The following is a 22,799-nucleotide window of genomic DNA, read 5'->3' as shown; positions in this document are numbered from 1 at the left end:
AGTGATACTGGTTTTGTTGTTGGGTTTGTTTTTTTGGATTCTCCACTGAGCACTAACTGCCCCTCTACCCCCATCCCAGCTTGTTTCTGAATTTCACAGATCCTGCCAGTACTTTTATATAAATTAATACCTTTTTTTTTAAGGATATACAAATGATTATTTAGGATGTTGAATAAACTCTGCTCTTGATGGGATGACACTTGTTGACCCATGAATATAGTTAAAGGCAGATTTTCACCATCACACTGTTTACCCATTTTCACTTAAACCAAGTGTGTGGGTGGTGGTATGCTGGGTTTGAGTGTCTAAAATAACTCCCAGCGTTAATACTGCATTTTTGCTCTGCTATACTCACGCCTTTGTCTTTGAGCATATTCTTCCCATGACGATGTCCTAAAATAGGTGTTTCTGAGCTTCCACACAGTATTTGAACATTGTAAAGAAAAGGCTGGTCTATGCCGTCATTCTTGGCAAGCTAGTATAATACCCTTGTCAGAATCAAGGAAAGGGAAAATGAAAAAATCTATGAAATATTGTTACAATGACAGGTAAGGGAGAAAAAAACTACTTGGACTTTTTTCATTGAAGATCCAGGGAGGTTAGTAGTGTCATGATAACTCGAAGTTAACTGTCAGGAGCTCTTGTGTGAGAATATGAATGGTGACCAGGTGTCTGCCTTTCCTTTATAGCAATCTGTTGTTAGGTCATGCTTGGGTACCTGGTTTGAATTCAGGGATTGCATTCAGCTTAGGGACTAACAGGAGATTTTTGCTTACCCTTCCACAGTGATGGAGAAACCATGAATGGCTGGGCGAGATGGTTCCTCAGTAATTTATCATGGGAGTTACTCCTTTATCTCTAATTTTAATTAAGATTTGTGAGCGTTATTTTACCCTTTAAGCAGATTACTTTTCATTATGTTTTAAAAATCTGGTCCACCACATTCTGATGGTACAACATTTAGTGTACTGTTTGTGAACACAGATCATCTGATTTCCGTGGATTTGTTTTTCTAGGTAGATTCCTTGGAATAAATGCTTCATGTCAAAATTTTTAAGAAAGTACTGGCTGAGGCCCTCTCTTTAGATCCTGACTCATTTGATTATATGAGGCAGTTAAATGTTAGGATAGGAGACAGTACCCAAGGCAGGCAGAGACATCCATTTACTTATTATCACCCGATTTCAGTCTGAGCAGCCAAGTTTTTGTGTGATTCCAGTACAGGCACACCTCGTTTTGTTGTGCTTCACTTTATCCTGCTTCACAGATGTTGATTTTTTTTTTTTAGGATGGGAGGCAAGACCCTCTACCAGCAAAAAGATTACAACTTGCTTTATTGCGGTGACCTAGAACCAGACCCACAGTATCTCAGAAGTGTGCCTGTAAATCAAATAAGATTATATGTCTGTCATGATAATGTCCTTTTCGCACCAAGGTGCAATTTAGCAGGGTCAGCTTCAGCTCCACCACTGAGGAATGCACTGGGCCTGCCGAGGTGTTCACAGCGGGCAGTAGCACCTGCTTTAGACCCTGGAGCCCCAGCAGGCTCATGACAGGGGAATTAATGTCTACCCAGCTTTTTATCAGCGTTTTCTTCTAATCCAGCATAAGTAAACTGGAAGGGTTGGGGCCTCGTTAACTAACTAGACCTAATAGGCAGGTGGATACAAGAAAGTGCTTTGAGAGAAGCTTTTCACTGTCACTTAGTGGGATTGACAAAGTACCAACAGCGTGCTGATTTTATGACAGTTCTCTTCCTCAAAACATTTTTTTTTGAAAACAGGTAAAATAGAAAACCTCTCCAGAATACTTTTGTTATGATTGGGCACAGTTTTGAAGGGATTTTTGTATGCCTCATCAACCCCCTGCTATGATCTCTGAGACTGTGATTAAGTGGTATTTATATGCTGCAAAAGCATAACTCGCAAAGTTTAAGGAAACAGTATGCTTTTATCTCTATGCCTAGGTAAACAGCACTAAAATGAGAGTAGAACTCAGATCTTCAAGAACACAGAAAACAAGACAGGATGCCCTCAAGAGGTCAACAAAATTTGAAAAATTGAAAGCACATAGACTCGTTAGTTATTTTAGCACCCCAGAGAAAGCTGAAATCCAAGTGCTTGCATATCTGGAAGACAAGGAAAGAAATGGCTGGTTTTCCCCCACAGAACACAGAGAAGGTCTAGGAATTGAAGGCACTGGCTGCCACTGTGGCATTGGGTCAAAACAGGAATATCCCATTAAAGATTGTAAAATTAGTAACAGGACCCTCTAAATGCCCCCCCCCCATTTGTATATGACGTGACCTTACACCCCACGTCTTCTGCAAGGGGAGATTAATGCAGATAGAGCAAATCAGGGTCAGTTGAGGCCAGCAGAGATTCCCACATTGAAAGTAGCAAGATTAAGTGAAAAGCACACACTTTTCGCAATGGACAGTCTCCTCCTCCTGTCCTCACCCATGTACCTTTTCTCAGTTGTTTGGAGCAGAGAACACGTGATATCCAGTAAACAGGAAATGCAGTAGCAGAGAGGCAGAGGGAATCCCCAGGACGATGGTAAAGGGAAGTCCTGGGACAACAACTGTGCAGGAGATGGAAACCAACCAGTTTAGATTGGAGTGGGAGAACAGAGGACCCAAGGATGCTTCCAGCAGTGTCACTGAGAGAATCAAGTGTCAGACGGTATGGAGAGATTTCCAGTTCTGCTGGAGAATATGGAGATGAATGAGAGATAGGCTCTTAGAAAATGGAGTAAACACCAATATGAGGTGATTATCAACTCCAAGGAAAACAAAAAAGCAAATGTCGCATAATGCACACATGGCTCAGGAGCAATTCATATCTACAAAGTCATAATAATGTAGGCACTGCAAATTGATGTACCTCCAAATTGTGATTACAGTATTATTTTAGTGGAAGGATTGTGGGTGGAGGAGAGGAGAAAGAGCCTGGGAGTAAGGGTGTGTGTGTGTGTGTAATAGAGCTAAGTGCTTTTTTCCCAGAGTTCCACAGTTCAAAGTCAATAGTTCATAATGAAACAGAAAAAACAAAAAGAGTTGAAAGAAGTTACTTCTGAGCAGCAGAATCAGAGGTAAATCGAGGGACTGTTATGTTCATTATAAGCATTACATAATTTTTAATTATGAACATGAGATACATGTATTGCCTTGATAAAAATTTAAAAATTAACAGCAAGGAAAATAACATACATAGGTACATAGAAGACTGGAATGATTTCCAGTGACTAGAATGGTTTTGTGTGTCTTAATTAACTTTGTGTTTAGCAAGTACCAAATAACAGAGATATCTTTTCTTTTTAATTGCGTCTTTTCCAAAACACTATATTCTAGCAGTGACTAGACGGTGTTCTGCTGCTGGCTGCTGTCAAAGTATTCAGTCTAGAGTGGAAATGTTACTGTAAGACTGGTCTTTTCTTGGAAAACAGTCCTTTATTTTGAGATTGTCCTTGTTACTCATTTTTATGGAATGATGGCGATAGTAGATAGGGTTTTGTTTTGTTTAAATTTATTTCCTCCCTTGGCAAAATGAAAAGCTGACAGTTCTATGTGGGTTCCCAAAATCTCTTTTGAAAATTTTCCTGTTTATGAAATCCAAAAGCCTCATTGCTACCAGATTAGATTATTTAATTTGGCTGTATTGCTTGCTTTAGATAAATTCTGTTTCCATTTGGTTTGTCTTCATTGCTTTGTCTAATGCATGGGAACAAATGCCATGCCTGGTGAGCTCTCTAAATGTCACAGTCCCCCAGGGATCGTTTTTTACAAGCCATTTGTAAAAAGAACTCTGCATGTTACCTGGCAAACAGTTTTTAACAGTGTACATTAACTTTATCATCATGTCTATAGTCATTAAATATAAATGATCATTTTTCTCACATATTTAAAAAATACTGCACTTAATTTACAAGGTGACGTAGAATTTATGTTTTCCTCAGTGTTCTAAAATTGTGAAGCACCCTTTATTATGTTACGTGCCTGCCACATCCCAACAAGTAAGGCTTACAACAAAAGGATCTAACAACAGATTATGGCATGTACAATCCAAAATCTTCTTTGAACATATTGGTATTGTTATAGTTTTCAAAAGCATGGCTTAGCTATCCAAATCCAGACAAGTTTTTGATGAATAAATTACAGTGCCAGAGGATTAGGGTATAACAATTAAAAGCAAAATCAGATGACTATAAAAGCAATGAATTTGAAAATCATTGTGCTTACATAGGTCAGAGAATAGTTACATATACTAAAGAATACTTTGGAAGTTAATCTTCTGTCTTATGGAAGGAGGTAGTGATTCACTAAGACCATAATTACTTTAACTATGTCCATGCTCTCAGGCTCTAAGGATTCCATTAAATCACATGTACAGCATGTTTTTGGACACTAGTTTGTAATGCCCACATTGATTTGAAGATGAAGGTCCTTTCGGAACCTATGTTGCAATTCTTCCATCTATACTTCAGTGAGAATACCTCTTCTATGTGAGATGCATATCCTCTTCCCAGGAGGGTTTTGACATAGTAATAGCATGTCCATTTTGGGAAAGACAAAGAAGACAGTGTAAAGTAGTGAATAAGAACATGGGCTCTGGAGTTATTTAGTCCTATGTTTGAGTTCCACTTTGCCACTTAATAACTCTGTCACCAGGGTAGGGTTACCAGGTTTAGCAATAAAAATACAGAATACCCAGTTAAATTTGAATTTCAGATAAATAATAAATAATGTTTATTATAAGTATGTCTCATGCAAAATTTGGGAGCACACTTATGCTTTAAAAAAAAGTTCATTATTTATCTGAAGTTCACATTTATCGACCTAGAGAGAAAGACAAGGCTACAAGACAAGAAAATCATTTACTCAAGGTCTTGAATTTAATTTGGGGACACAGATTCTGGCAGCAACCAGAAAAGTGTTCCCTCTGGGGATTAGACTCAGGAGCTTTTAAAAGAAAAAGGGGAAAAAGCATTCAGGTTACATTAGTTGTCTACCAAGAATTGTGATTGGAAGGAAATTTATCTTTTATAAGTCATTGGTTTTCCATGAACTTTTCTTTCCGTTACTGGGAAAGAAACATTTTTTACATAGTCCTTGAAAAGCACAGCTATTTAGGACGGTCCTTGAAAAGTTCTTTCTCAGCAAATAACATCTTTTTGGCAAATGAGCAAGGTCAGTGCAATTTGTTTGTCCAACAAGATGGAGTCCCCGTGGTCATTTCTTTTCACACATTTACCTGGGCGTCCTGCATTTGATCTGACAACCTACAGCCTACAGCAAGTAGCAATCTGCATAATCCCAGTTTTGAGATCAGTGGAGTACTTCACACTTACTTCGTAGGTTATAGAAGGTTAAATGGAAATATGCACATACATGCTCAGCTCAGAGCTCCGAACATGGTAGCACTCATTAAATTTCAACTATATGGAGGGTGTTCCTTCACTTGTCACACATCCAGCCTGATATCTCCTAAAGCAGAGAGGAGTCTCATTATAAAATAGTGTTAGGCATCCGGGTTTGGAGTTCTGTGCCGAATTCGAAGATCCTTGAAAGGATAGTATACTAGTTGCAGTGGTCAGAGACTGTGTACTCTTGTCTTTCTAAATTTTGGAAGAAGGGTTATATGGCAGACACTAGTTTGTATGCCCGGAAGTGCAGACAGGAAGTGAAAGCCTAGAATTTTTTTAAGGAAAAAAAATGTTAAGGAAAAAATTTAAAAGATTTTGGAATGAAACTGCCCTATGATTCCTTTTTGTGATCTGCCACTTAACACTTGACTTCACCTCTCTGCACCCCATTTTCCTCATCTGTAAAATGGGGATAATACACGTGGGTGGTGGTGAAGAGTAAGTGATATAATACATGTACAACTCTAGGAACAGGTCCTGGCACTTGTTAACTACTCAGTAAATGTTAGTTGTTGGCATAATTTGCCCCTAATACCAAACTGCCAATTTGATTCCGATTCAAAATAAGTGATTCTCCCCACGCTCAGCATATGTCTGACATGGGTTATTCATTCGCTAAGGGATGTGGAATGGACAGATTTTGGATGCTTAAATTCAAGTGTTCTATAAAGAGGACAGGAATAAGGACAGGAGTAGACTGGGTATAACAACAGTACCTCTTTTATTTATGTGGCGATTTAAAGAGTACAAATGTTTTCACAGTGATGGTTTCACTTCATCTTCATGATTCTGTGAGGTAGGTGTTATACTGTTTTGACGGATGAAGAAATCAAAGGTTAGTGTAGTGGCCTAACGCCACTAACAGCTGATGGAAGAGGCAGGTTCTTACAAGTCTACTGATTACTAGTCCATTGTTCTCTTTTTCTCCATTTGCTGCCTCTCATCGTAATTGTGGTATTAGGATCACTGTCTGTCACTGAGGTCCTTGTCTTCTCAACCAATGTTTGTTTGTTTGTGTCTGTTTTAAGTATGCTGTGGTCAAAAAAATTAGTGAGGCATTGTGGGGACTAAAGAGAAACAGAAGACTCGATCACTTGTGCACGGAGTTTAAAATATAGTATCATATAGAATTTTAGTCGAAACAGTAAGCATGCATGGGGTAAGAACCATTCAAACAGTACAGAGATTACACATTGAAAATTCGCTTTCCCACCCCAGTGCCCCTTTCCAGAGGCCATCACTGTCAATGGTTCCTTCTGTATCCTTTCAGAAATGTTGTGTATGAGCTAACACGCACACACACACACACACACACACACACACACACACACCTTTTCCACAAGATGGGAACATACCAAACACACTGTTCTGTACCTTTTCCCTTTAACAATATACTCTTATATATGTACCTCATTTTTAGCTTAAATTATTTTAAATAGTAATGTATAGCATTATTTCTCTGGTGCTACTGTCGAATCTGTCCTACCTAATATTTTATTTGTGCATGAGGTATGCAGAAATGGGCCACCTTTCTTCCATAATTTAGGAAGACAGCCTGATACATCCCATATCTCCCACTGCCATCACCCCATCCAGGTCACCTCATCTCTCACCCCGATACCGCCAGTATTACTGCCACTTCCCTGGCTCTCTTCCAATCCTTTCTCCACACAGCACCAGGGCAACCTTCAAGGACATAAATTAGGCAGGTTAGTCTGTCTCCTGCTTAAAATCCTCCAATGGCTGACCAGCACATGCAGAATAAACTCTTGTTTTCTGGTCAAAAAAGCCCTACGTGACCAGTTTACCTACTGTGTTTCCCCGAAAATAAGACCTAGCTGGACAATCTGCTCTAATGTGTCTTTTGGAGCAATAATGAATATAAGACCCAGTCTTATTTTGCTATAATATAAGACTAGGTCTAATATAATATAATATTAGTGTAGTGTAATGTAATATATTATATAATATAATATAATATAATATAATACAATATAATATAATATAATATAATACAATATAATATAATATATAATACCGGGCTTTATGTTAATTTTTGCTCCAAAAGATGCATTAGAGCTGATTGTCCAGCTAGGTCTTTTTTTCGGGGAAACATGGTATTTACTTTTATTTTAATTACCTTATAATAATTATCTGGTAGCCTACCAGAAAATGACAGAATCATCTTTATCTGTTTGTTTGTTTTCTTATTTCTTTATTGTCTGTCCACCCCCCATTAAATCTAAGTTCTATGTCTGTGTTGTTCACCACTGGAGTTATAATGCCTATATCTTATATCAGTACCTGACAACCTGACAGGTAGTAGAGACTAAGTAAATATTTGTTGACTGAATAAATGAATGAGTGAGTGAATAGTGTTAAGAGATTTTATTTATACTATACTGTTACAAATTTACAACTGTTATACTATACTATTCATGTTGCAAACATGAATTATAGTTTTATAGTAGTTATAAAAATATACTATTCTATATAAATACTGATAGTATAATATATGTATAATATACGAGGTGTGATCACGAAATACAGTGAATGCTGCTGCCAAGTGCTATCCAACAGAAAGGCAGGGATCTTCAATACAGAAAGCAGCACTTCGAACCTTAGTAATTGTGTGACAAGTTTCAGCTTGTTCAGTGCAGTCAGTTGGGTGTGAGCTATGGTTGAGAAAAGATGTGTTTGAAAGTGTGCCCATCATAACAATGTTCCGTGTCACACATCACTTCTGGTATATAGCAATTTCTGTCAAATACAAACATTATGGTGTGTCCTCATCCACCTTATTCACCAGATCTGGCACCGTGCAACTTCTGGCTCTTCCCCAAAGTCAAAATGATTCAGGGCATTGAGGTAGCCATGACAGCGCAACTAAAAACACTCATGAAAAGAGGACTTCCAGAACTGCTTCAGAAAGTGGGAAGAACATGGCATAAGTGTGTTCTAAGCTAGGGAAGTATATTGAGGGGGATTAATTGCAATGTGTCTTTTACTGTAATAAATTTTTATTTAAAGATTCACCATATTGTTTGATCATACCTTGTATACTATATACTATTATAGAAAAATACATTCTTATCATTTTCTAGTAGTTATAAAAAAATACTTTCCTGTGACATCAGCATATGTTACAATAAAGTATTTGTTGTAATTTTTGTACATTAGAAAAATACAATCATAGGAATTAAGGTATGCCATGTAGGCAGTTGGAACAGACAGATTATAAAGATTCAATGATATATTAAAGGAGAATTTGAACTACTGATCGTCAATTCGTGTATACTGTGATCATAAGTTTTCTTAGCTATGAACTTAGGATTATGGATTTCTTTCCCAGTGAAAACATCATTTTTAAATAAACTAAATAACAAGTTCTGGGGCAGCCGGATGGCTTAGTTGGTTAGAGCGTGAACTCTGAACAACAGGGTTCCCTGTTCAATTCCCACATGGGACAGTGAGCTGCGCCCTCCACAACTAGATTGAAGACAACAAGCTGCCTCTGAGCTTCCGGAGGGGCAGCCAGATGGCTCAGTTGGTTAGAACGCGGACTCTCAGCAACAAGGTTGCTAGTTCAATTCCCACTATGGGATGGTGGTCTGTGCCCCCTGCAACTGAAGATTGAAAACAGTGACTGGACTTGGAGCTGAGCTGTGCCCTCCACAACTAGATTGAAGAACAATGACTTGGAGCTGATGGGCCCTGGAGAAACATACTGTTCCTCAATATTGCCCAATAAAAAAAAAATTTTTAAATAAAAATAATTTCTGAGCTGATATAGTAGAAAGTAAAAAAAAGTAAGAAATTAAAGAATATGGATAGCATTGTTTGTTTTTAACTTCATAAACTCTCATTTCTGGTAAGTTTTTTAAACAAAGCATTTATTGAAGTTGCAAAATTTATCACTTAATTTATTTACATTAATTTAAAGCGTATATGTATATGTACAAGGTTCGACAATAAACTTCGCAAACTTGTTGCAACAATGTTGGTAACCTTTTTTGATATCAGAGGGAATTATTCATTATGAATTTGCACCAACTGGACAAACAGTTAACCAAGTTTACTATTTGGAAGTGCTAAAAAGGCTGCATGAAAAAGTTAGACGACCTGAACTTTTTGCCAACAATTCTTGGCTCTTGTATCACGACAATGCTCCAGCTCACATAGCACTGTCTGTGAGGAGTTTTTAGCCAGTAAACAAATAACGGTATTGAACACTCTCCCTATTCACCTGATCTGGCCCCCAATGATTTCTTTCTTTACCTGAAGATAAAGGAATTATTGAAAGGAAGACATTTTGATGACATTCTGAACATCAAGAGTAATACGACGACAGCTCTGATGGCCATTCCAGAAAAAGAGTTCAAAAATTGCTTTGAAGGGTGGCCTAGGTGCTGGTGTCAGTGCATAGCTCCCCAAGGGGAGTACTTCAAAGGTGACTGTAGTGATATTCAGCAATGAGGTATGTAGCACTTTTTCTAGGATGAGTTTGTGAACTTAATTGTCAGATCTTCTTATGTCAGTATTGGGTGGTGAGTAGGGCAGTTAAAGTACTTCAGACAGACCTGTCTTCAGCTCCCCAGCTCTGCTCTATGACCTTTGGCTGGTTACTTAACCTTCATAAGCATTAACTATGTTATTTCAAAAGTGGGAATAATAATACCTCTCTCATACAGTTTCTGTGAGGATTCAATGAGATTAAATGAAAATAAATCTCAGCACAGTGACTCACATAGCATGGCCGCATAGATACCTATCATCAGTGGAATATCAGCTCTTGAGAAATGGCTAGGTCATCATCACAAAGTCACAGAAATCTTATCAACTGAAACATCAAATATTCAGAAGTTTAAATCTCTAAATTATAAACCAAGAAGCTTTGTTGTATCTATTCAGTGATTCTCATTGTTTCTTCCCTGCAGTTTTCTAATCACATCATTCTAATCAGAATTTCAAAACTGGTGTCTGGTTGGACAGCAGATGTGATTTGTCTGGCCCACAGTGGTTTTGTTGTTTTTGTTACCACCCTTGAAAATTTGTGAGCCTTGAATAATTTGTACTTCTAGCTGCTTCTGAAAAATAGTGCGAGCTAACAGTAGTGACTCTCCATTCCTACTTGATTGAAATCAGGCTACAGCTGAGTGTTAGCTGCTCCTCTAAATGGAGCTTTCTTTAACTCCTGAGAGTCTCCCTGGCTGTCTTGACTCATTTATGTTACCTGCCTACTTTTCTAGATATTTGAGTTGTTGCTTTTTTTTTAATGTTGGACCAGCATTGGAACTTGATATTCAAATCAGTTCATTAGAGTATGTTTACATTTTTTTAATTGAGATAATTGACATATTAGTCTGGTATAAAACATAATGATTTAATATTTATACACATTGTGAAATGATCACGGCAGTAAGTCTAGTTAACTCCCATCACCTTACATGGTTACCAAAAAAATTATTTTTCTTGTGATGAGGACTTTTAAAAGTCCTCTACTCTCTTAACAACTTTCAAATATGCAATATGTTATTATTAACTATAGCCACCATTTGTCCATTACATTCCCTGGACTTATTTAATAACTGGAAGTTCGTACCTGCTGACCCCCTTCATCCATTTCTCCCACCCCCACCCTTCTGGCAATCCCCAATCTGTTCTCTATATCTGTGAGCTTGGATTTGTTTTTGTTTGGGGGGTTATTGTTTTATTTGTTTTAGATTCACATATAAGTGAGCTCATATTGTATTTGTTTGTCTTCATCTTATTTCGCTTAGCATATGCCCTCCAGGTACACCGTGTTGCAAGGGGCAAGATTCCTTTTTTTTATGGCTGAATGATATTCCATTGTGTTATGCATGTGTATACATATACACAAATACATACGTACGTGTGTGTATCACACTTTTATCCATTCATTTATCAGTGGACACTTAGGTTGTGTCCATATCTTGGCCACTGTAAATGATGTCAGAGTGAGCGTAGGGTGCTCAGATATCTTTTCAAGGTAGCGTTTTCATTTTCTTTGTATATATACACAGAAGTGAAATTGCTGGATCATATGGTAGTTCTAGTTTTAATTTTTTGAGGAAACTTTGTACTGTTTTTACAAAGATACATTTGTAAATTGGTGGCTGTAAATTCCCACAAACAACAGTGTGCAAGGATTCCCTTTGTCCACATCCTCACCAGTGTTTCTTATTTCTTGTCTTTTTGATGATAGCCATTCCAACAGGTGTGAGGCAATACCGCATTGTGGTTTTGATTTGCATATTTCCCTGATGATGTTGAGTATTTTTTCATGTACCTGTTGGCCATCTGTATGCCTCCTTTGGAAAAATGTCTATTCAGATCGTCTGCCCATTTTTCAGTTGCACTGGGTTTGGGGGTAGGGGGTTTGCTATTGAGTTGTGTGAGTTTTTATATATTTTGAGTATTAACATCTTATTAGATTTGCAAATATTTTCTCCCATTTAGTAGGTTAACTTTTCATATGGTTGATGGTTTATTTTGCTGTGTAGAAGCTTTTTAGTTGAATGCAGTCCCACTTGTTTATTTTTGCCTTTCTTTTTAGTGTCAAATCCAAAAAATCACCACCAAGACTGATGTCAAGGAGCTTACCATCTATGTTTTTTTCTAGGAATTTTATCATTTCAGGTCTTACATTCAAGTCTTCAATCCATTTTACATTAATCTTTGTATATGGTATAAGATAGTGGTCAAATTTCATTCTTTTGCATGCTGTCCAGTTTTCCCAGCACCATTTATTGAATAGGCTGTCCTTTCCCCATTATATATTTTGGCTGCTTTGTCACAAATTGATTGATGATATAGGCATGTTTATTTCTGGGCTCTCTATTCTGTACCATTGATCTTTGTGTCTTCTTTTATGCCAGTACCGTACTGTTTGATATCTATAGCTTTGTAATATAGTTTGAAATTAGAAAGTGTGATGCCTCCAGCTTTGTTCTTCTTTCTCAAGATTGCTTTGGCTATTCAGCGTCTTTTGTGATTCAATACAAATGTTAGCATTGTTTGTACTATTTCTGGGGAGGAAAAAATGCCATTGGAATTTTGATAGGGATTGTATTGACCTATCAATTCAATTGATTTGAGTAACATGGACATATTAACAATATTAATTCTTCCAATCTATGAGCATGGGATATCATTCCATTTATTTGTATCTTCTTCACTTTCTTTCATTAACATCTTGTAGTTTTCAGTGTACAGGTCTTTCACCTCCTTGGTTAAATTTATTCTTAGGTATTCTTTTTGATGCAGTTGTAAATGGGTTGTTTTCTTAATTTCTCTTTGTGATAGTTTGTTATTGGTGTATAGGAATGCAACAAATTTTTGTAAATAGATTTTGTATTCTATAGCTTTACTGAATTTTTTTCTTAGTTCCCACAGTTTTTGGTAGAGTCTTTAGGGTTTTTCATATACATATAATATGTCATCCACAAATCATGACAGTTTTACTTTTTCTTTTCCAAATCAGATGCCTTGTATTTCTTTTTCTTCCCTAATTGCTCCGGCCAGGACTTGCATTACTATGTTGAATAAAAATGGGGAGGGCATCTTTGTCTTCCTGATCTTTGACGAAAAGCTTTCAGCACATCACTGTTGAGTATGATGTTAGCTGTGGGCTTGTCATATATGGCCTTTATTATGTTGAAGGGTATGTTCCCAGTTTTAACAAGCGAAAAAAAATGTTTCTACTTAAAATTTTTGCTCAACAAGGAACGTAGTATAAATATGTGATTATTATGTTTCACACCTGAAACTAATGTAATGCTTTATGTCAATTAATACCTCAATAAAAACTCTTAGTAGCTGTTTAGTACTTAAAGTTTTGCTTAGATTTGTAATAATGTTATTTGTATTAACATATTAAGAAACTTTCCCTAAAATACAGTAGCCAGTCAACTGGAAGGTAATCGTAAAGTATAGAAAAAGCACTTTAGGAGGCATGTGAATAAATACTCATGATACTTTATTGACCAAGCCTACCTTCAAAATGAATGAATGAATGAATATGTACCTATATGAGTAACAGTTTGGACTATTGAATTAGTACAAATGATAAATAGCAGTTATATTTTTATTCACTTTCAGGATTGGTTTAGTGCACCTCCAAGAGTTGCTCACCAAATCTTTTGGGAGGTGTGCCTATTTGGTATTATCTTTGGTTGCATTTTTCCCCCCTTTGGTCATAATGAAGGAATGGTGGTTCCTATTTTAGCTCACAGAGATACATTTGACCGCAGGCAATCAAGCCACCCCACGTACCCCTCTGTCCCCTTAGAGAATCAAATCAATCACTTACTCTCTCTTTTTCTCTTGCCCTCCCTCCCTCTCTTCCTCTCTTCCTTTTTCATCCTTTTTCATATGCAATTTTAAAATATGTACTTATCAACTTACAAGGGTCATGTCTGGAGTTTGAGGGGAGGTAGTGATGCTGCTAATCAGCAACCAGGGCAGAAGAAGAAGTTAGTGGGGGACAAAGGAAAAGGGAGCAGGGATGAGGGAACCAGGTGATTTCTGGTTATTTTTTATGTAGATCTTTTTTATGTCGAATCATAAAATGGTAGCTCTGGAAGGGGGCCAAAAAAAAGATTAGCTTATGCAACCCTCTCATATTGCATATTTAGAAAAGAAGGGCCAGGCAAATGAAATTATTTGCCTTGAAAGGACTAGTTAGTGACACACACACACACACACACACTTCAAATTCTTACATCCTGAAATTGGGTCTATTCTGTCTTCTGTTTAATTTTTCTTTAAATACATATGCTACATTGTCACATATTAGATACTGTGTGTGAAAAAGTCTTGCACGTTGTTAGTAGGAAGTAAAAGGTGAGGTGATTCTTCTCACTGACTAATTTTCCATTAGGTAAAGTTTAGTCAGGTACCTTTTGTTATCCTTACATAAGAGGCCCCTGAAGACCGAGTGCATTCATCTGCACGTAGCATAATGACACTCTAGCCTGTAGAATGTACTCAAAAATGTTTATTATGAGATGAATTATACATGCTAATTATACTTCAGATTCCCTTTCAGTACGGTAAGGGCTTTCTAATTAATTTTGTAGTGTCTATTGTACACTGGCAAATCTCCTCAATGTAATCAGACACTTAGTGGTTATCTGCCATTGCTGGCTGTCTGTAAGGGCACAGCCACAAAAGGTTACATTAATTGTCCAGGACATAGATTTTGACTGTTTACATGCTGTCTGGATCCAAAAAACAGATCTGACTATAGATGTAGAAAAAAATATAAAGTAACTTATTTTGAGAAGCATGCTTCTGTCACCCTAAATGAGAGTTAAAGAGTTGAATGTTTACGAGGTTGCCTGTGAATATATGTTCTTTAATGTACTTAATGTATCCTCTTTACCCTTGGGTGCTTGAAAACTGTCCAGTGGGTATGGAGACACAGTTTAAAGGGAGTCTGTTTCCAGAAACTCTTTTTTACTATGTACCTTCTCCCTAAAATGGATCTCACTATGAATACTCTTGTCAAAGCTTTAGGCTGTTTATCCTTTTTCACCTCTGCTTGACAATTGCCTTCTGGCACTTAAAAAAACAAATAAGCATAGCTTTCACCCATAACCTTTTCTGACACATTGCACAGGTGTAAAAACCTGCAGTGGTAGAGGGGGCAAATTGAAGAGTCAATTGTAAATGTTGGTTTTAGGGAAGCATCTTTCAATGAAGGGGTAATGACATTTTTCAATATTTTAGGCATAGAGAAGAACATGAAAGTTGAGGGCCATTGCTTTAAGATATTTTGAGTTTTTCTAACCAATTTGAAATTTATTTGGTGTAATCAATGTTATCATTAATTTTGTAACCAATATCTTTTTCAAACACAGTCTTTCTCTGATAACACTTCCAGAGTGGTACATATTTAATTCTCTACTTAAATGTCTGCTTAATCTGAATATCTGCATGCGCAGCATTTGAAAAAGATCTGTGGTCTTGATAGTGTCGTTCTTCCTGGGTATAAATTTCACTGTGGTCACTGTCCGTCTTCCTGAGGGAAATTGCAAGGTATGTTCTCCTCTGTAGTTTTCATAATAATTCAGGGAGCACAGAGGAAAAAACCTCATTGGAATTTAGAAGTGATTGAACTAAAATAAATGAATTTCATAGATTGCCAAATGTGCTTCTGGAGAGAGAGAGAGAAAGATTCATGATTACACAATGCATGGTAATGGGGAAAACTTCAGAGAGCCGTGCGTGGGCTGTCAGTGAGGTGCTGAGCCTTGAATAAAATTGCATTTTATCATCTCAAGAAGCAATCAACAGTGAGGAACACAGACTTGAAAGTAAATTTAGGGGCGACCGGATGGCTCAGTTGGCTAGAGCGCGAGCTGTCAACAACAAGGTTGCGGGTTCAATTCCCGCTATGGGATGATGGGCTGCGCCCCCTGCAACTAAAGATTGAAAACAGCGACTGGACTTGGAGCTGAGCTGCGTTCTCCACAACTAGATTGAAGGACAGTGACTTGACTTGGGGCTGATGGGTCCTGGGGAAAACACACTGTTCCCCAATATTCCCCCAATTAAAAAAAAAAAAAAAGTGAATTTAGACCAAGATACCTTGATCTCTAATTTAAGCAATTTACTTTGCTTTCTCATTTTTAAAAATGATGAACTTCAAATATTGAAAAATCATTCTGTCCTGTTTAGTCTCAGTGGAGGTTTGTGTTACCTGGCTCCTGGGTTAAGTTGCAGGAATTTCAATTAGAGAAAAGACTGATAAACTTATAAAGCAGTGATTTTATTTTTTTTAACTGAGGTTTCATGTCTGAGTCTCATGTGGAGCATTTGGAAATATGCATGGATAGGTTCCTCATCCAGGAATAGGATTCAATAGATCTGGAATGGTGCTGAATTATCAATATTTTTTAAATTCCTTGGCTGATTCTGGTGTGTACCCTCATTACTTCAGTTGAGACCACTATAGTAAAAAACGGAAATATTTCTGAAAATCAACCTATGAGTATAATCATTTTTTACTCACACATCCATTTATACACTAGTGTATTAGTTTCCTAGGTCTGCTATAACAAATTACCACAAACTTGGTAACTTAAAAAAACTGAAATATATTCTCTCATAATCTGGCAGGCCAAAAGTTTGAAATCAATGTGTCAAGAGGGCTGCATTCCCTCCGGAGGACCTAGGAAAGAATCTGTTCCATGCCTCTCCCACCTTGTGGTGTTTGCTGGCATGCCTTGTCTGTGTCTAGTCACTCTCATTTCTGTGTTCATCTTCATGCTGCCTTCTCTTCTGTCTTAAATCTCGCTCTGCCACCTTCTTAGGTAGACATTACCCAGCCCAGATAACTCTCCCCATCTCAAGAATATTGATTTAATCATGTTTGCAAATTTTTTGCTATCTATGGAAACATTCACATGTTCCAGGGATTCAGAACCTGGACATCTTCTGGGAGATCATTATTTAACCTACCACAGCTGGTTACTACACATACTGCATATAATCCATATGGGCTGCTATGGCCCACTAAGATTAATTTGATACCTTTATTAACTTATTCCCATCTACCAATTCATGGCCATAGGAAAATGACAGCCTTCCATGACTGTTTACCCACAAACCTGCTCTCTTGGAGCTAGGTCAGATAACCCTTTACATAGCTAGAGATAAATTATTTTCCTGAGCTGTAGACTGTACCTCCACTTTCAGCCATTCATATGGCAAATGCCTTTGGTGGTAAGTGGACTGAGAATAGGATCAGTGCAGCAAAGCATTATCCTCACCCACACAGGCATTTCAAGCCGGAGTCCTAGCAACAGTGGTTCAAGTTTAAAGTTCATCTTTTAAAAATAGACTATTACAGTGACCAACATTATTTGAATGTATTCTGAGAGAGTTACAAGGCTTGTTACCTTTTCACATGGGTCTTGACTTAAGTCAATGCTGTAAAGTTTGGTTTTAGGAGGGGAGAGTGTACTTAGTTGATAGGAAAAAATGTGGTTTGTTGGCTATTATTACTTGATTTCTAAGAAAAATGTGATTTCTGAGTCAAAGGTTGTGAAAACCAGCTATAGGACCTTGAGAGAAGTTCATTCTCGTTGGGCTTTATTGTCCTCACCTATGAAGGGAAGAATTTGTTTCATGATCTCTAAGGCTCCTTTCCGCTCTGAAATTCCATTCTGTTGTTTCTTGAGTGGAAGTTAGAGAATTGTAACAATTTGTCCTGGAAAGATTATTACCAAAAGGTTTGTTCTTGTGCCATTAGTAGGCAGGTACAAGATGGAACAAGTGATAGAAAGACTCTGGCCGTCCTAGGATTCTGACTTGAGTATGTTTTATATTACCATAAACTACCTGTCCTTGGGCTTTATATGTAGTGTTTCAGTACTCAAAAATTAAATGTTTTATACCGCTAGAGTTTACTAAGATTGAGAATCTACTTTCTCTGTTAGTTCTTTACTGCATTTGTGCTGCTTCAGGAACGTCCAAGTGCAGCTGACATATAAATCTCAAGTTCACATGGGCTGAAGATAAACCCTTAGGTTCACTCACATTTAAGAGAGAAGATGATCACGATAACAGTAATGAGAAGGATTATCCAAGAAGATAGGAGACTGTATTGTGTCCCTGAAAATAAGGAAGTAAATATTTGAGCGTGTTCAGTGCTGCTGAAAGGTGAAGAGATGCAGGAACACCAAAAAGTGGACTTGCATTGAACAGGAAGGAAGCTGATGAATTTATTGTGATCAGTTTTAATGGAGGAACAGGGATGAAAGATTACCCGAATTGAAGAGAAGAGATTAAGAGGAGATAAGAATTGCAGAAACTTGGCCAAGAAAGAGGCTGGGTAACAAAGGTCAGTAGCTATATTGCAGCAGTGGGGTTGGGAGACACTTACACGTGTTTGAAAACTCATAGAAAACAGCCAGTAAAGGAGAAGATGTTACTACCACAGAAATGGAAGGTGTCAGGACCAGTGTCAGAGGCTTAGCCTTGTATAGGAAGGACACTCCTTCCCTTACCATCAGAAAGGAGGAAGGAATAGATGCCAGAATGGCGAAGATACATTTTAGGGAAGATGGCCAAATAAATGTAAAAGAGGGCTCATGAATGAAGGCTCTGCTTTAGTTTGAGATGATGACTCTTCAGTGGCATGAATTTGTGCTATTGTTTAATTTTCTCTGTTAGTGCTGAATTACTCACATACAAATAGGGCAGGCTGTGACGCTCAGGAGGGTTACCCTAGTGGCTAGGTCAATGCTGCCATCTCTTTAATAGATACCCCGCCCCCTTGACTTCAGGGATGGGCCCAATCATAGTACCTCAGCTCCCAACCACATGGATTAGTCCACAGGGAGAAAGAACTGTTTGTTTTCTCTTGTTGAGAGACACAAAGATGTGAGTGGGTGTTGCTTGTTGCAGACATGTTTCTTGTATAGTACAGAGACAAGGAATGGAGATGTTTGAGGTGGAAAGAGGAGAAGAATTGAGAGGAGAGAGGGGAGAGTTTTAAATTCTGTATCCCTGAGACCAGATTCATCTATCTCTTTCTATGATTTGGCAACATAAAATATTAAGTCCCCCTTAAGATAGTTAAGATAGTCCCCCTTGAGGTATTTGTATTTGAAATTAAAGAAACCTTAGCTAATATATGGGCTATAAATGTGGAGAAGTCAAAGTGGGACAGAGAAGTTGAAGATACTACCAACACTGGTTAAGCTGACAGAGTGTGGGGTCTGAGGCTGCACAGGAAAGGAGGTGATGACTGTTGGGTTAGAGGCAGGGGAATGAAGGGAATTCAGTTCTTAACTAAGCTAAGTAGATAAAAGGGTGGAAGTTGTGGTGAAGATACAGGAGTATTGGATGCATTTGTAAAGCAATTTTCCTTTGAGAAGTTGATTTGAGAGCTGCGCTCAAAAAAAGAAAAGAAAAACAATCATCATAACACTCTAAAAAGATTTCATGAAAATCCCTTTATAATTTGCTATTGAAAAAGGGTAAGGATAACATCCACCATTTAGATTTCTCGTGTTATGTAAGGGGGGGGGGGGGCCTTGACTCACCATGTGGCCGGTTTGTTGAATTTTACAAGATACTTCATAATAGATTTTTGTTGTACCATATGTGGCTGATTGGGGAACGAGAATTTTCTAATTTGGAGCTCAGTATCTCTTTAGGCAGAATATTCTCATGGGCAAAAAAAATGGAAAAAAATTCTTCGAGGGTAAAATTGAATGTATGAGAAAATTTTAGATAGCTATCATTTTCAACTATCTACCTTTATGAAGAGATTTTTTTTTCATCTTTACCATATTGTTAAATTACTCTGAATAGTATTGAATATGATGGTATATAAAGAGCTTTAATGATCTGTCTCTTTTCAATTGCAGTTTCTCAGCCCACTATTACTTATGGGCTCAAAATGGCTCATACAAGTAATAGAATTCATTTAAAAAGCATTTATCCGGCAAGTGTCTCCCGAGTCTTGAGTTAGACATCATCTCTCTGTACTTCTCTTAAGTGCAGCCTCATGAGACATTAACTGTATAATAGGTTGTAGTTCTTCCGTAAATTTAATTTCTTCAGAAAGAAGGTACAATTTACAATGTGGTCTTTGTGCCTTGATTTACCCCTTATTTTAATTTGACGCTCTATCATTTTCGTATTTGAGGACACGTTTTACCATGTCCTGATAATGACAAAATGTGTCCTAATTTTTATTAACACTCATAGTTACCCAGTAGTTAAATTGACTATTGTAGCCACACGGAAGAATTCCCACAGAATCTGTCAAGATACTGGCTAAGGATATATGTATTGAATCTTCAATAATATGAAATCAGTAACCTAAATATGTGAGTCCTGAATGTGGAAGTGTTTTTGCTGACAAGGGGATTCACTCCTGGTGTGAAGTCTTCTGTTTGCACATATGTAGACTGTCTCCTCCACTTGGACGAGACTTAGTGAAAGGCAGAGATAGGAACACATGGCAGTTTGCCCTCTGCTCTGCTACCTGGGAAACTAATTGTCTGAACCGGCCATTTCCTCTTTTGAAAGAGGAGGGATTGGATGGTATCTGAACCCCCTTTTCCATTTTCAAAGTAAATGAAGTTTTTGCTGAGTCTCATAGGTACCAGTCCTTTGAAGAAAAATGTTCCAACTTCATTAAAATGTAATTATGCACCTACCGTAGTTATCCTTTCCTTTCCTTCAGTATAATTTGCTGTTGTGATTTTATATCTTAGAGATGCATTTGGATTCTCTTTATAACATCTTACTCAAAATTAAGAAATTAAGATGTGGAGTAGCATTTTCTTGGATCGTTGTCATAGTGGAACAACTGGATTACAAGGAGCTTATAGGTAGTGGCGGGGCTGGGAGAGTCAGGGCAGCAGTCTTATGCTGCCTTTGTTGTTACCATCACCCAGGCTCTGAAGAAGCTTTCTGCCTCCCCCCTCCACCACCTCACACACACCCCTCGAAAACTAACTGTAAACAGAGTCATAAAGTTAGAGCAATAAAAGCTGCTTAAGTCATTGGTGTAGAGATTCTGACATTATTCTAAGATGGTTTTCATAATCTGGCTTTAATTCCCCTCCCGTGTATCTTGCTCATTAAGTTGTTATGAAAATAGTTTATTTCATTAATGAAAACGAAATGAGTACACCAGTATCCAAACTAGTGAAACTACAAGACCATTATTTTGAATAAGAAAAATAGAGTACATGTTCTAATTTTCTTCATATCCTATTTAAAATAGGACATAAATATGATAGTAATGTTTTACTGTGGTAAAATATAATACAGTACCATGTGTTTTATTTACAAAGACATGTTTTTACTTTGTGAAAAATCTGTTTCACATAACACCGCTTGCCCTGTGCTCATTTGACGCCCCTGTGCATTCCTCATCTCTGCGCAGGATGACCAACAAGGGGTTCGGGGTTGCTTGCTGACTCACTCAAGCCTTTTGGCTTTTGTCCTGGTCTGGATTCGAAATGTAGAACAGAACACAAATAATAATTCCGTCTTGTTTTCTCTCTTCACAGGCTCTGTACAATTCAATCAAGAATGAGAAGCTTGAATGGGCAGCGTAAGTATGCTAGATGGCAGCCTTGTAATACATCAACTACTTGCTCTTTTCTTACTCTTTCTTTATGCCTTAGAGGTGATTCTAGAGAAGGATTAAATGTGCATGGACAGTTCTCATTTTACACCAGTGTCTTGCCTACTTTGTATAAAACCTAAATATCCCGTGTCTTTTTCTTGGTACCCAGCATGCTCCTATTCTGCTTTTAATCTGGTTGCTACGCCTATAAGCAATTAATTATCTTTTTAATGTATCCTTTTTAAAAATAGCATTCTAAAAGAAAATCTGGTAAAATTACTGCATTCCAAAATCCAATACAAATAATTTTGGTACCATCCATTTAATCTTTCCTTACTATCATCATAGATCAAGGTTTTCCAATCCTATTTCCTGTGACACTTAATTATAAAAGGATATTAATAGATAAACTTGGAAAATGATAGATTAAATAAAGCTTTAAAAAAATGTTTAATTGCAGAACTTCCAGGAGCTTATACAATGTCAATTTATATTGTCAATCTCCAAGAGAAGAATAGAATTTGCAATGTTTCCAGAACCTATCTGATAGTAAAACGTAGTGTTTCAATGTGCATACTTTGAGAGATACTATTCCAGAAAAACTACACCTAATTCTATGTAGACCAACAATATCACTTTGTTAAATTTTCACTGATCAATGTAACAGCTAAGAATTTAATCTTTAAAAAATTGTTAGGGAAGAATCCTTACTAAATTTTTAATGAAGTTGTCAAGAAATTAGGTCAAAATATGTTTTTTAATTAGAACTACATGTAAATTTTATTTTTAATTTTCACTCATATTAAGCATTCATAAATATTTTTCTACCATGTGACCTAACAGCAATGAGCTTAAATTTACAAAATTGTAATGTGGGGGATAAATCCTACTCTTTCATATGCACGTTGGGGAAAAGTGGTTTAGCAATTGACTGCATCACACATATGCTAGAAAGAATAAAAAATATCAATGCCACTCGAATTGTTTCCAATAATTATAAGGTCATATGGTACTATTTTAAGTTAGGGATTCAAAGTTTAAGATGAAACTATAATATTTGTAAGTTTATGTGATAGCCCGTGTGTGTGTGTGTGTGTGTGTGTGTGTGTGTGTGTGTATCTCATGAAATTCACTTAAAAGCATTAAGTATCATTTCAAGGAAAACTCATTAAGATTAATAAGAATTCATGGTCTGAGATCCAAAGTGATCATTTTTGGACTTATCTCTCTTTAATGAAAGTGGGTTTCGTAG

General features: G+C 37.2%; 1 protein-coding gene across 10 annotated transcripts in view; it reads left to right on the top strand.

Annotated features, from left to right (window-relative positions):
• The window catches only part of PSD3 (pleckstrin and Sec7 domain containing 3), a 427,571-nt gene that overhangs the window by 304,273 nt on the left and 100,499 nt on the right, over window positions 1–22,799 (top strand). For all 10 annotated transcript variants that reach the window (XM_074329581.1, XM_019742071.2, XM_019742072.2 and 7 more), the window contains one exon: window positions 21,489–21,532. In XM_074329581.1, the coding sequence (XP_074185682.1) occupies window positions 21,489–21,532 (44 nt within the window). The remainder of the gene's footprint in view (window positions 1–21,488; window positions 21,533–22,799) is intronic.

Source organism: Rhinolophus sinicus, linkage group LG04 (assembly GCF_036562045.2).
Source record: "Rhinolophus sinicus isolate RSC01 linkage group LG04, ASM3656204v1, whole genome shotgun sequence".
NCBI lineage: Eukaryota > Metazoa > Chordata > Mammalia > Chiroptera > Rhinolophidae > Rhinolophus > Rhinolophus sinicus.
The sequence above is the reverse complement of the archived record's forward strand: the minus strand, read 5'-3'. Positions and strand labels throughout refer to the sequence as shown.